This window comes from Lontra canadensis, unplaced genomic scaffold (genome assembly GCF_010015895.1).
Source record: "Lontra canadensis isolate GAN:19392208 unplaced genomic scaffold, GSC_riverotter_1.0 scaffold189, whole genome shotgun sequence".
Taxonomy (NCBI): Eukaryota; Metazoa; Chordata; class Mammalia; order Carnivora; family Mustelidae; genus Lontra; species Lontra canadensis.
The window spans coordinates 1,209,758-1,224,838 of record NW_022631183.1 but is presented as its reverse complement, the minus strand read 5'-3'; the positions used below and the strand labels follow the sequence as shown (position 1 = coordinate 1,224,838).

The following is a 15,081-nucleotide window of genomic DNA, read 5'->3' as shown; positions in this document are numbered from 1 at the left end:
GCTGGTGCCCTTCAGAACACGGTGAGCAATGTGAGCAAAGAGCCTAGTTTGCTTGCCTGACCTAGAGGTTTAGCTTGGAGTTTGAGAACAGTAGTAATTCCTCCTTTTGTCTTTCTTAATGAAAAGAAAGCCAGTCTTTTGGAAAAGTTTTATAAATAACTCTTTGATACTGGAGTGTATTTGTAGTTCTCCAGTTCTGCCCTCTGCTGACCTAGACAAATCAGCAGAGGAGGTGCCCATGAGTCATGAATCTGTGCTTGTGGTGCCTTTGAGCTCTTGTTTTCACTGTCTCCCGTTCCTTTTACGGGTTTCCGGTTGCCGTATCTCTATTTTTTTAGTTGTATAAATATGTTCCTCGATTGGAAAGTAGTAGTGTGATCACATAGAAATTTCCTTACCCTTGTTTGTTCATTGGCTCTCTCAGAGTACCTAATTAACTCATTAATCTAAATGTGTAGTATTTACACTGATAACATTAAAGTTAGTTTTCAGAAATTAATATGCCACTTTATTTTACCTTGGTCAGTTTGTGTGTAATTTTCTGAGTTTTTGAGTGGAGCAAAGACTGATTTGCTCTGAAAATAATTCATTTGGAGCTTGCCTGGCCATGCCTGTTTTTAAAATTTAGTTATTTTATTTTATTTTTAAAGATTTTATTTACTTATTTGACAGACAGAGATCACAATTAGAGAGGCAGGCAGAGAGAGAGGGAGGGAAGCAGGCTCCCTGCTGAGCAGAGAGCCTGATACAGGGCTCAATCTGAGGACACTGGGATCATGACCTGAGCCGAAGGCAGAGGCTTTAACCCACTGAGCCACCCAGGCACCCCAAATTTAGTTATTTTAGAGAGAGAGAGGGAATGAGCAGGAGGGGCAGAGGGAGAGGGAGAAAGAATCTCAGGCAGACTCTGTGCTGAGTGTAGAGCCCAACACGGGGCTCAATATGGGGCTGGATCTCACGACCTGAGCTGAAACCAAAAGTCGATGCTTAACTGACTGTGCCACCCAGGTGCCCCACCATGCCTGTTTTTAAACACAGGGCTTTCATGTTCTGTCTTTTCTCCTTGTGGTACAGCATTTTGAGAAGACTAGGAATTCTTTTTTATTTGTAATTGAGATGAAGTTTATGTAACATAAAATTCGTAGTGTTGTGCAGCCATCTCCACTATCTGACTCTAGAACACTTTGATCCCCCCCCCCCCCCCCCCCCCCCCCCCCCCCACCCCACCCCACACACAAAACCCCCACCCCCCCCCCCCCCCCCCGCCAAAAAAGAAACCCTTATGCATTAAGTAGTCACTGGCCATTTCCCCCTCTCTCCCAGCACCAGGCAGTCTTTAATTTGTTGTCTGTCTGTATAGTTTTGCCTGTTCTGATGTTCATGTAAGTGGATCATACAGCGTGTGGATTTTAGTATCTGGCTTCTCTCACTTAGCTCCATCTTCTCAAGGTTCATCCATGCTGTAGCATGCATCAGAACTCCATTCCTTTTTATGGCTGAACAGTATTCCCTTGAATGGTAGATCAAGTTGATGGTAGATCTCAGTTGATGGGCATTTGGGTTGTTTGCAGTTTTTGGCTATTATGAATAATGCTGTTACGAACATACAGTTTAAAAACAAAAGTGTTTTGTTTGGACACCTGTTTTGATTTCTCGAGTATATATACAGGAATGGAATTGCTGGGTCATGTGGCAGTTTTATCTTTTAACTTCTTAAGTAACTGCCAAACTTTTCCACAGCAGCTGTATCATTTTACATTCCCACCAGCAATATATGAGTTCTTTTTTTTTTTTTTAAGATTTTATTTATTTGTTTGACAGAGACACAGCTGGAGAGGGAACACAAGCAGAGGGAGTGAAAGAGGGAGAAGCAGTCTTCCTGCTAAGCAGGGAGCCCGATGTGGGCTCCATCCCAGGACCCCGGGGATCATGACCTGAGCCGCGGGCAGATGCTTAACAACTGAGCTACCTAGGCGCCCCAGTATATGGGAGTTCTAATATCTCCACATCTTTGCCGACACTTATTTTCTGGTTTTGATAATACATAGTGTCATCCTGGTGGGTAGAAAGTAGTATCTCATTGTGCTTTTAAAAAAAATGGGGGGGTATTTATTTGAGAGAGAACTCATGTGCAAGCGAGGGTGGAGTGGGGTGGAGTAGAGCGTAAGGGGTCGGGGAATGAATCTCTGTTAGACTCTGGTACTCATCCTGTGTGCCGAGCTCATGAGGGGATGATCTCAAGAGCCAGGATCATGACCTGAGCCGAAACCAAGAGTTGGACACTCAACCAATCCAGCCACCCAGGCAACCCTCGTGGTGGTTTTTATTTGCATTTCGCTAGGGACTAAAATTGTTGAACATCTTTTCGTGTGCTTATTGGACATTCCCATATCTTTTTTGGAGAAATGTCTATTCAAGTCCTTTTCCCATCTTTTAATCGTATTCTTCATCTTTTGTTATTGAGTTGTAAGAAAATTGAAATTCTTGATTTGCTTGGAGCAAGAGTAGTATTGAAGTGACTTCAGGTGCTTGCTTCATGTACCTCCCTCCTAGTCCTGTGCTCACAGTTGAGTCAGGTGCACCTCCAGTTCCAAGAATGTGAGGTGTTGCCTTACTTCCTCTTTGAGAAGGCACACCCTTTTCCACCTAGCCCTTTATCATGCCTGCGGGCCAAACTCCACAGTACACACTATTGATTGGATTCTCCAGCTTTTACAGGACTAGAACAAACCAAAGACACATAGTAAAACTTTATTTGCTCATTTGGAAGACGTGTAGAGACAGTATTTGGCCAAAAGAGTCATAGAGGTAAAAGAAGATTGTAACAGATTCCTCTGCTCTATAAGTGTCTGCCCTTGGCTCAGTTCATGATCCTGGAGTGCTAGGATCGAGCCCCTTGTCCGGCTCCAGGCAGGGAGCCTGCTTCTCCCTCTACCCCTACCCTTCCTGAACCCCCACCGTTATGCTCTCTCTCTCTCATGTGTGCTGTCTCTCAAATAAATAAATAAATAAAATCTTTTTAAAAATAAGCAAAATAGTAATTGGAGATTGGAGACATCTGGGGAGCAAATGGGAGGTAAGGAGTGGAGAGGGAGCTACTAAAAACAATTGGTTTAAGAAATCATGCTAAGAAGGGAAGGAGAGAAGGGGAGAGTACCTGCAGGCAATGTGAGGACATGAAAGTTTTTTTTTTTTTTTTAAGATTTTATTTATTTATTTGACAGACCGAGATCACAAGTAGGCAGAGAGGCAGGCAGAGAGAGAGGAGGAAGGAGGCTGCCTACTGAGCAGAGAGCCCGATGCGGGACTCGATCCCCGAACCCTGGGATCACGATCTGAGTTGAAGGCAGAGGCTTTAACCCACTGAGCCACCCACGTGCCCCACGAAAGAAGGGATTTTTATTTATTTATTTTATTTTATTTTTTTTTTAAAGATTTTTTATTTTTATTGATTTGAGAGAGAGACAGTGAGAGAGAGCATGAGCAAGGAGAAGGTCAGAGAGAGAAGCAGACTCCCCGCGGAGCCGGGAGCCCGATGCGGGACTCGACCCCGGGACTCCAGGATCATGACCTGAGCTGAAGGCAGTCGTCCAACCAACTGAGCCACCCAGGCGTCCCGAAAGAAGGGATTTTTAAATGATTTGCTTCAACAAGAAAGATTTTATAGAGAAAGAGAAATTGAAAATTAGAAAAAAAGACAAAGGCTGACTGCAACAGTGAAAGTTTTGAGAGGGTGAGTGGAGAGGGAATCAGTGCCTAAGTGGAAGGGCTGTGTTTTGACAGAAGCAGGGACACTACCCATTTTAACACTAGAGAGAGGAGTATCTGCATAGGTGTGGGTCAGGTAATGGATGTGGTAGTGGGTAGAAGAGGCAGTTCTTATGAGATTGCTTGTATTTTCTCAGTGACCTGAGGAGAGGGGAGGAGAGAGTATAGGAGATTTGAGACCAAATAAAATATGAAATAGTTATTTTGGAGAACACACAAATGAACTTATTAAAGAAGTTTAATAGAATATTAGGGCAATGTTGAGTGCCCGTTTGAGATTTATGGTCCTGAATTTAAAGTGAAACCATTCCATACATTTAAGTGTTCTTCTCTAACAACATTTAGGTACAAGCATGGAGTAGGCAGGTGGTTGGATTTAACTTGGGTTGGCATTTTTGCCAGGCAAGTGCAACAGAGGGAGAATAGGGCAAAGAAGAAAAGGATATTTGTAAGGGATTAATACATAAAGGATGGACTGTGGAAGCCCAGCCAGGTAGGATGGGTAGGAGGGGAAAGGCTATGGAAGCAAGCATAATGTATAATGAACAACGTGTCATTAAGGGGCACCTGGTGGCTCAGTCAGCTAAGCGTCTGCCTTTGGCCTAGGTCATGGTCTCAGTGTCCTGGGATCGAGTCCCATGTTGGCCTCCTTTCTCAGTGGAGGTCTGCTTGTCTCTCTCTCTCTCTCTTCCCCCGCCCTGTCTGTGCTCTCTTTCTCTCTCTAGCTCTCATTCTATCTCAAATAAATAAATAACAAAATCTTAAAAAAAAAAATAAAACTGTCATCAAGATGAGGTTGAAGAAGTGCTAGAGTTGAGAGTTATCAGGTAAAAGCAACCTGAAAAATATGCAGTGGTGGTGAACTTGAGATTTCAGAGGTGGCGCATTTGGTGGTGTTGACATGGTGCCTCTGGTGTGACTGTGGGTGGGTGGCTGAGTTGGGGTGAAATAAAAATGGTGAGGGGAGGGAACGTCATGGTATTGAAAGGATCATCTACATTCTTGTTGGAGTCACCTTGAGCTGTGCAGCTGTGGTGGAGAGAAGACAGTGAGCCATCAGTGAATGAGGGACAGGACTCGGGATATTGTAGATTGTGGCAGCAGGACAGGGAGAGCTGCTAAGACATGATGCCACAAACTTTAAGAACCAGAGTTTTGGAGGGAAAGAGAGAAAATGGTTTGCCACTGGGCTGAATGAACAAATGGAAGAAGGATGGGTGGAAATTTGGGCTTTTATTAGGCAGCTTTCATTGAAGTTAAAAATCTCTGAAATCTCTGCCTGCTGGAATCGGTGCTTTTAAGACTTTCCTTTTTTTAAGAACAGAGGTTGACAGACTATGTATCCTGTTGGTCAGACCCACCTTGCTGCTTGTTTTCGTGTTGACATAGTTATCCCCGTTCATTTACACTGCGCCCATTAGTTTACACATTGTCTGAGGCAGCTTTTATGCTATGATGGCAAGGTTGAGTAGTTGTGACAGAGACAAAGCCTAAGATATTGACTGGCCCTTTATAGAAAAAAATCCAGTTTGCCAATTCTCATTTTGAACAGTGGTTCTCAAAAAGTGTGCCCCAGAATCACCTGGAGGGCTGTGAAAACACAGATTGCTAGGCCCCATCCCTAGAATTTCTGATTCAGTGGGTCTGAGTTGAGGCCTGAGATTATGCTTTTCTCACAAGTTCCCAGGAGTTGCTGATACTGAAAAAAATTCCAGGAGCCACGTTTTAAGAGCCATTGCTTTAGATATTTAAGGCAGTGGTCAAGTTCCTTCTCCTCGTAATCTTTTCTGAGCCACATTTTTCTACCCACTTCAGCTGCTTATCACTTGCATGATTTACTGGCTGGTCTCATCCTTTTTAAGCCTGGTGGCCCAAAATGTAATGATGCTTTGGATGTAGCCTATTCAGTGCCATGTGCCTTGGAACACCCGTCCCTTCTGCTGGCTTTGCGCTTACCTGGAGTTTTCTACTTACTTTCCTAGATTGTCTGATGGGCTGGGCTTTTTCTGGGACTTAAATGGAGCTCATGTGTTAGGGAGGGTGACACTGGTATTGATCACCCAAACCCTAGGGGGACTAAGTGGAGGAAATAGGAATCCTTCTTTCCCCACCCCCTTCCCCAGTGTATTTCTGCCACAAGATGTCGTGTCGAGGTTTTTCTTGGGCCGACTGAGGATGCAGTCACAGGTGGGATTTGGGAGTCTGATCCCACTTGGTAGTAGTGTCAGAGTCTGTTTGCTGGTAAGAGAACACCTAGGAGAAAAATAAGGTCAGTGTCCAGTGAAACCAAAACCACATCTTTCAGCAGAGGAATTTTTGAAAGCAGTTTCTTAAAGTTGCAGAGACAGTAACTCCTTAGATTTCTCTTAGATTCTCCTGTTCCATGCCTAAAACTACTTTCTCATTCTTTGAGCTTATCTCCCAGCCTTGTGTTATAGTTCACAAGTTCCTTTATTGCCTAGTTGTATCTTTTTTTTTTTTTTAAGATTTTAATTTATTTGACAGAGAGAGAGAGCACAAGCAGGGGGAGCCGTCAAAGGAAAGGGAGAAGCAGGCTCCCTGCTGAGCTGGGAGCCTCACTCTGGGCTTGATCGAAGAACCCCGGGACCACGATCTGAGCTGAAGGCAGATGCTTAACCATCTGAGCCACCCAGGTGCCCCGCCTAGTTGTATCCTTAATGGTGAAGTGGATGCCCCCGATGAGTTCCCAAGTAGCCGTGTGTCTGTGGATCAGTCTCTTAGCTTTTGGTTCCCGGTGAGGCGTGGTCTGTCTTTCCTGCCCCTGGTGAGTGCCTCACCGTTCTACTTGGACTTTCAGAGCTCTGCACTGTTTCTGCTTGCTACGGTTCTGCCATCTTGGTCTCATTTCCCTTCCTCAGTTCTCTGATTGACCCCTCGTTGCCTTTCTTACTTTCTCTTCCTCCTTTTTCTTTGTGCCTTCATCACATTTTACCCCCGTCTGCTAAGACATGCCTTCTCAGCCTTCGGTGAATTCTTGGCCTCTTGCTAAACTTCCCCAGTGCGGGCATCTGGCATCCTCTGGCCATTTTTAAGTTCTGCAAAGTGAGAGAGCATGAAAATCACTGCAGCTCTGGGTTTTTAATTTGGGAGCCAAGGCAGCAGCAGTGAGAAGGTGGCCTTTGCTTCACATGTTCTGATTAATAGTAGAGCTTGAAGTTGGCAGTGGTCTGCAGAAGTTAGCAGCCATGGATTCAGCATAAGGGAGAAGTGTGTGGCCAGGATAGGTCAAAGTTGGGATCTGAAACATGGGACTCAGCAGAGGGTCTCTGAGCATAGATCTCACAGAACATCAAGGGCAGAAACGAATCAAGATGCTCATTTCTGCTACCCCTGTAGCCTGGATTGGAGGCATGGGACAAGCCAGAAATTCTTCTTTTATCCACTGTGTCTTCCCATCCCTTCCCTCAGCTCTATTTTACCTGTCTTACTTGTTTTGTGTTTGAGACAAGAGTTCATTTGAAGAAAAAGCTGTGTCTAAAGAATAATAATGGGGGAGTGAGGATACTGGTATTGTCCAAATTCTCATTTTACTAATGGGGAAGTAGAGGATGAGAGAGGAAAACTACTTTCTATGCTCTAAGAAATGGCAAACAGGAAAAATACGCGAGAAAGAGAGGGAAACAAAGGCCCTAAGGAAAAAAGTCTATACAGATAGCAACACAAGACGAATTACCTCAGCTGTCTATTTGAGAGATTATGTCATGTCAGAAAAGTTCTAGAGACTTGAGCCTCTTTCCTTCATGGGAGGTCATAAAGGGAACACTGGCCCCTCAGCCTGACTCCCAGAGAGAACATCAGGCTGATGAGCAATAACTGCAGCAATGCCCTTTCCCTGGCGGTGCTGAGCCCCACAGGAAATCTCAGCATTTCACTCCAGAACAAGGCCCACAGGAATGTCGCTGCACCCAGAGCTCTGTGGTTTGATTTCACTGGAGAATTTCCTAGGGAAAAGCTTCTGAAGGACATTGTTCAGCAAGACAGAAAAATGCTGCAGTGAGGCCAGCAAATGTGTTCCTGGGACTCCTGCTGGAAGGTGTTGGTTTGACAGTCCTCCTGGAGTTTACACAGCAGTCATAATCCCCTTGTAGCTCACAGCAGTCCTGGCCAATCTCTGAGCATTTTCTTAAGGATTTCCCACTCCAGGACGTGGGAAATTGGGATAGTTTGTTTTACAGTTTTGTAAGTTGATCTAATAAAGGGCTTGACCCTTAGGCCCTGTTCTGTTTGTGGAAGCAAGCCTCTGATTTTCCGAGGGACATCACATCAGTAAGGGTTGAGTTTTAGACCCATGTTTACCTGGAGCAGAGGTTAGGAGGCATTGCCCCAAACTGCGAATCATCTTGAAGGAGATGGTCATTTTCTGTCTTTGCGTGCTCTGTTGGTGTTCCTCATTCACTCATGTTATGAGGGGAACTACAAAGCAGTGTGGATACAAGTACAGCAGTAAGTCATTTCCCATCACAAAGGCACTTTATTGAACAGGTATTGAGTTCCTCTCCTGTACCAGCTATTTTTCTAGACACTGGGGTATCAGCAAACAGAACAAAGTCTTGCCCTTGAGGACTTTTCTTTTTTGTAAGGGAAGAAGGCCTGGTGTTGCTGCTCTCAGTGCTGCCAGATGCGATGCAGGCACATTGTGGGGAGAAGAGGGAGCACATAGCTGCTGGGTATTAAAAACCTTTCCCAGTGAGGTGGCATTTGAGAAAGGTCTGAAGGAAGTAAGGGAGCTAGTACTGTGGATATGTGAGGGAGAGAGTTCCTAACAGAGCCAAAGGGCAGAACCGGGCAGGAGCTTGGCTGCTGGATTGGGAGTGGGGGGTGGGGGAGGAGCAGCACAGAGTTGGAGGTGCAGGCCAGTGTGGCCAGAGCTGAGTGGTTGAGAGGGAGTTGAGGTCAGAGTCCGCTGAGAACGAGACTAAACATGGCTTTGCAAAAGGACTTTTTGCCTTTCCTTTTGAAACTGGAAGCCACTGGAGGGTTTTAAGTGTTCACAGAGTACTCTGAGCACTGCCTGGAGAAGAAACTAATGGTGATCAGAGGGAAGAAGATAGGAGACCACTTAGGAGGCTATACATTAAGGTCAGATTCTGGATACCTTTTGAGGTAGTGCTCATAGGAGTTGTTGGTTGATTGGATATCAGATGTGAAAGAAGAAAGATTCAAAGATGACACCAAAGGTTTTGAGCATTTGCAAGAATGGAGTTGTCATTTACAGAAATGGGGAAGACGGGTCTACAGAATTTCTGATTTGACTAGTAGTTTTAGGAAGAACGTGTGGAAATAGAAGAAAAAAATTTGATTTAATCACTGGTTCCTTAATTTTCTACATCTTGACAATCTAGTTTGTATTTGGATCACTTCTAGCACAATTTTCTCGGGAGAAGTACAGGTCCCAGTGTACTAACTTAATAGATTCCTTAGCCAGACCTCTATGATTCAGTGTGGTCAGAAGCTGTGGCTACAGAAGAAATTGGGGGTAGATTCTGTCTCTGGGACATCCCTCATTTCATGATTTCCTAGGCTTGCATAACAAATTACTACAAACCAGTTGGTTTTAAACAACAGGAAATTATCCTCTCACAAGTTGTGGAAGCTAGAAGTCCAAAATCAAGGTGTCATGGGGCCACGCTACCTCTGAAGCCTCTGGGGCAAAAAAATCCTTCAGTTTCCTCTTCCTGGCTTCTGATGGTTGCTGACCATTCTTGGTGTTCATTTGCTTGTAGATGCATCGTTCCCTTTCTTCCTCCCATCAGGGGTTGGCATTCTGTCTCTGTGTCCCTTTTGTCTTCATGTGGCCTTATGAGGACACTAATCATTAGATTTAAGGCCCTCCCTAACTCACCATGACCTCATTTTAACTTGGTTACCTCTGCAAAGACCCTATTTCCAAATAAGGCCACATTCACAGGTAGGAGGGGGTTAGGACAATGTATCTTTTTGTGAGACACATCACGAATATTGATTCAGGTTTGATGACGAAGATCTTTTTGACTTAGGTATGTTTGAGGATGAAGGCAGGAAAAACTGAAAAAGAAAACAGGTCCCTCTGTGCTAGGGATGACCCAGCTGTTAAGATGAAATGAAAATTTGAATGTGCAATAAATTTACATTAGGTAATTAAAGATTTAAAGATAGGTTTATTTTGCATTATTTTTTCAAGCTTGAAGACTCTAGGTTATGCAGTGGTTAAAAATCATGAAAAAAAAAAAAAAAAACCCCAGAAAACTGAAACTGGAAGATAGAAGAGACACAGAATGACGAATTTTAAAATAAGAATTATAACCCGAATTTGACTGTCTAGAGGCATGTGCAGTAGGTAGAAAAGCTCCAGCTGATGCTCCAAGTTTGCAGTTTTGACAGCTGGGGCAGCAAGTTGGCAGAGATGGAATGCAAAAGACCTGGGTCCTGAGCACCCGCTGACCCCGTGGGAGCACAGCCCTGCTTGCCCCACTGGCCTTTTCCTCCCATTCCCAGGGGGCTGGGAAGGTGCTCAGACGGTACATGCCACTTGTTTAGCTGCTGCTCCCCTCCTGTGCAACACCCAGTATATGAACATTCTTCAGTGGTGTGTCAGGAGTTACTAGTATTTCCCTCTTTAAGTTAACCACATGTAAAGTCTAGGGGTTGTTTATCAAAGGAAGTTTAAATTACCATTCTGATAGCACAATGATAGGCCTGTATCAGGTGTAGCAATGTAATAAATTCCTTAGCAACAGGGTACATTTGCAGCCACTGTGAGTTTTTATGGGGCTCCTGTTGTTTACAGGTTTGACGGGAATTGTGTGCAAGTTGGACAGATGGGAGATGAGTAAAGAGGTATCAGGAAATTTGAAGTTAGGAGACAACCAACAGGAATCAGAAGTTCACACAAGAACTGGTAAAGATGGCACAGCATTGGTGTCAACAGGAAAACATCTCTAAAATTATCATTTAATAAATATCTGGGAGCGTCTGGGTGGCTCAGAGGGTTAAAGTGTCTGCCTTCAGCCCAGGTCATAATCTTGGGCTCCCTGATCAGCAGGGAGTCTGCGTTTCCATCTCCCCTCAGCTCATATTCTCTCTCTCACTCTCTCTTTGTTAAATAAAATCTTGAAGGAAAAAAAAAAATCTGGGCAGAGTGTGGTTCTAAGAAGTTAGCCACAGGGATCTGTAGAATACCAGAGACCCTGAGGCCTTCATTTCAATATTCCTGCCTCAGTGGTTTGATTGGGGATCAGTTCCCAAGGAGAGCCTGTCAGGCCAGACTGCTCACCTGTTCTCTGGCCCAGTATTGCCCTGGTTCTCCCAGGTCATCTGGGCACTTTCGTGGTCACAGTGAACCCACAGCTGCTAGGTCGGGTTGAGTGAAAAGGGCACTGGTTCCTCCTGGGTTGCCCAGTGCTCTAGGCTTTGCGTGGCTGCCTGGCCACAGTGTGGCCCAGCCACATGGACCCTTAGAAAGGGGACTATTGAGTATTCCTCAAAAAGGGAGCCTCATTTCATGTCTCTTAAGTGGGAATGCAGCCACAACTCTGTCCTCAGGGCAGGGACCAGTGGTGAAGCCACCATACTTTTTGGGTGACCACAGGGCAGATACAGACATCATTTCCTTTGACTAATCTTTTGTAATCCTGGCCCAGATGTGGCTCCTGAAAGTAGTTAAAGTTCTTTGTCTAAGTTGAGATTTTTAATTTAGGACCCAGATGGGGTAGGAGGTAAACTTCCAAAAGGTCTGTTTTACTCAGTGTGTCACTGTCCTGGATTCCTGGCAGGCAGAGGTTTCATTAGAAAAGCAGATTTCAGCCTGACTCATCTGCCTCGGTGAGACATGTTACAACCTCTTAGCACTCATGCAGCCTGTCCTCTCACTGGACAGAGCAGAACCCTCTGGTACCCTGTCCATTCCGCAGCAGTGGTGGCTATAGGCGCCTGGCCCAGGCCATGGAAAACCTTGAGAGACTGACTGTTAGGGGGGCCAGAGCTTTGTCCTGGAATTTCCTGGCCTTTGTCTATCTGGTATAACTTCATGTACTGAGACGCCTGTTTTGAGTCCACTTCCTCCTGGGGGAAGAGCACAGCTGCCTTCCACAGAGCACTTCTGCTTCCTGCACTGAATAACCTCTTCCTCCCCACTCAGGCCTGTGGGTGGGATGAGAGGAGCACTCTGGGCAGGTGTGTGTGTAGAGACAATACGCTATTGGAAGTCACTAAACCAGCAGCACCTCCATGGCTGTCTAACCCTTTGGCCAGTGTCAGAGAGGTGGACACTGAGGAGAAGCCATTACCATTGACTGTAAATGCTGCATTTGCCAAACCGTCCCATACCTCCTAACACTTGATTTTTTTCTCATACTGCAGCAGAAGAAGTCCTACCTGGAGCGGAGTGTGAAGGAAGCTGAGGACAACATCCGGGAGATGCTGATGGCACGAAGGGCACAGTAGGAAATCTCTAGCAGAAGCTTCCTGCCCCCTCCCATTCCTGGCAAGGGCAGAGGGGCTCATGTGGGGAAACCGCCTCTCTTCTACCCTGACGGACTTTTTATTTGGATGATCTGGTAACCCTGTGTTTTCTACTTCACCCTGATCCCCTTTCAGATCCCAACTCTGTATTTTTTATCCTGGCTCTGTCTGCCAGCCCTACCCAGAACACTCTTCTCCCTTAGGGGTGAATCACCAACTCCCAGGAGAGGGAAGATGGGAGCCAGGACAGAGAGGGGAGCTCTGCCCAAGCCTATTACTCATTACGCTGCTTAGACCAATAAAAGGCATCTGTTCCCCCAGCCACTCTAGTAAGTCTGCCTTTCTCAAGCTGAAGGATGCAAACCAAGGACCCGAGAAGCAGAAGCTTTCAACCTCAGCTCCTTCCTGTCCTGTCTTCTTCCAGAGCTTTGGCTTTGTTCCTTCTTTATTGGAGCCTTTCCTGTTCTTTTTTCCCTTTCTGTTCCTTTGAGTAAATAAATCCCTCACCTTCTGAGCCTCCATGAAGATTAGGAAGGAAGGAGACCAGGGCATAGCTGAATTTAAGTAACTTTGGTGGCAGTGTGCCTAAAGATTCCCTCCTGCTTCCTCACAAATGTTCCTGAGGAAAATGCAGTAATAAACCAGCAGCACCTCTGTGGCTGTCTAACCCTTTGGCCAGTGTCAGAGAGGTGGACACTGCAATCCTAAGGCTCCTAGAGGCTTAGGGGCAGTGGTGTGCAGGAGCTGGCTTGTACTGGCTGGTGAGAGCCAATTATTAAAACAAGTGTTAGAATTTTGTTTTAAGCCAGTTGTGAAACACAACTGTCATTAAAAATTAAGTTAGGTAAATATACAATTAAATTGTATTTAAAATAATAAATATGCAGAACTTATCCCTTCCTAATTACTAAATCTGGCCATTATCTATGTTTTTGATGTTGACAGTCTATTGTATCTGGATGGAAGTACTACATAATGGTGCACTCCTGTGCTTTTTTCCCCAACTCTGCGTTCAGGACATCATGTTGGTAGCTTGAAATCAGCTCTTGTGGGACCATTTACTCCACAGAATCAGGTGATGGATAAAATAAGGTCTTGTTTTAAAGAAAACTGGTAGTGAACTGCTGAGCACATCATCACTTCAGAGTGAAAGTGGGCAGGCCGAGAGCTGTCTGCCAGCCTCTCCAGCTGGGAGAAATCGGACTCTGTTACGGTGGCTCAGCGCCCCCCTGCGGCCAGAGCTGAGATGGGCTGTCTGGCTTGTACTGTGACAGCCTTTCTCCTGTGTGTGTGGATGAAGGCTGGGGGCGGGCAGCAGAAAAGAAGGCCTAGCTCTGGGTAGCTTGGTGAGCCTGTCTCTGAGTGGGATGAGAGAGAAAATGCTAGTCTGGTGAGGGCCCCGTGGAACCTGCCTTCCTCATAGCACCCACCTGCAGTGGAATGAAAGCATAAATAGACCCCCTCCTCGTCATAGTGGACAGTGGCTCCAGGGCTTCTGTTCTTTCTGGAATTATTCAGGCAGTTGAGGTTTAGACAAATTTATTGAAACATACAGGGTGTTAGCAGAGAAATCATTCAGTGGTATTACATCATGTCACTACCTTGAATGTATAATTTTAAAATTATAAATACATATTTTATAACTAAGCCTTTGGCCAAAAAAATAAAAGTCATTTAGCACATTTGTGAAAGGCCAATAAGAAATGGATTTTATACATTAAAAAGATAAAGTCACTGAATTAAACAGCAGTGCAACCCCTGCTAATCTAGAATCCCACTGTGTTGAAGGTAGAAGTGTCTGTGCAGAGCTAGTCATTTTCATTTATTTCAGCAATCAGAAGAGATGGGGCAGGCACACCTGTTGAAGGTGGTGGCACAACTGGCAGGACAGGAAGGCCGGGCTGGTCAGGTGAGCATGTCCCAGAGACAGCAGCAACAGAGTGCAGTCCAGCAGGCTGTGAGGCAGGTGGATGGGCCCAGGTCCTCCCTTCTTTGGTCTTCCACCACATACACTGGAGAGAGAGGATGAGAATGAACTGGCACAAAGCCCAGGCCCTACAGAGCCAGTGCTTCCCAGACCACAGGTGGGCTGCAGCAGTGAGAGCTACTGGGCAGACTGGGTGCAGCCTTTCACTGTGTTGGAGGAAGCTGGCTTAGCTCCTCAGCTACTTTTGCTCCTCCTCCTCCTAAGGACTTTTACCCCTACAGGGACAGGTAACTAGGGAACCAACAAGATGGCCTCACACTAAGGCAGCCAAAGGGATAGTGATGGACACTTCTTGCCTGCCAAAGTTGGTGAGCCCTGCTTGCTTTAGAAACCAGGCAGCACTATGCCCTATACCTTACTGGTATTTCCTCAGATACAGTTAGGCCAGCTTACCCCCCACACCAACCCTCCAAAGCCGCCTAAAAAGGAACTACAGGCCCTAAGAGAATAACCAAGAATTCTGGTTTGTCAAACTTGAGCAATGCACACTATCACAGTGTCCCCAACCTCTTAACTTCTGCACACACACGTCAGGTCACTGGTCAAGTGAGGGGGATGGCTAGAGCCTGGCGCCCTGGCTTTTTCTCAGAATGGAGGTGGAAATCTAAGCCCTGTCAGGGCTAAGTGCTCTATTAAGGAATTTGAGTGCTACACAAATCCACAGGTCAAGAAGGACCCCAACCTCCCTTCGCTAGTCAGTTGACTTGTGGCCGTCATCAGCCTTCCTTCCGGTAAGCACATACTTGAAATGGCTGATGGTCAACCTCTGTCTCAGAGGATCTGTGGCCCCTTTTAAGAAAATCTGAAAGCCACCACCACTGCTAAACTCATTTATAAGCAGTAAGGATTTTAAAGTTTTTCAAAGT

At 45.6% G+C, this 15,081-nt stretch overlaps 1 protein-coding gene across 1 annotated transcript in view; it reads left to right on the top strand.

Annotated features, from left to right (window-relative positions):
- Window positions 1-12,549, top strand: part of PFDN1 (prefoldin subunit 1) — a 66,837-nt gene extending 54,288 nt beyond the window's left edge. Inside the window, exon 4 of the mRNA XM_032847513.1 lies at window positions 12,127-12,549. Within this exon, the coding sequence (XP_032703404.1) occupies window positions 12,127-12,210 (84 nt within the window). The 3' untranslated portion in view covers window positions 12,211-12,549. The remainder of the gene's footprint in view (window positions 1-12,126) is intronic.
- Window positions 12,550-15,081: the final 2,532 nt, after the last annotated feature.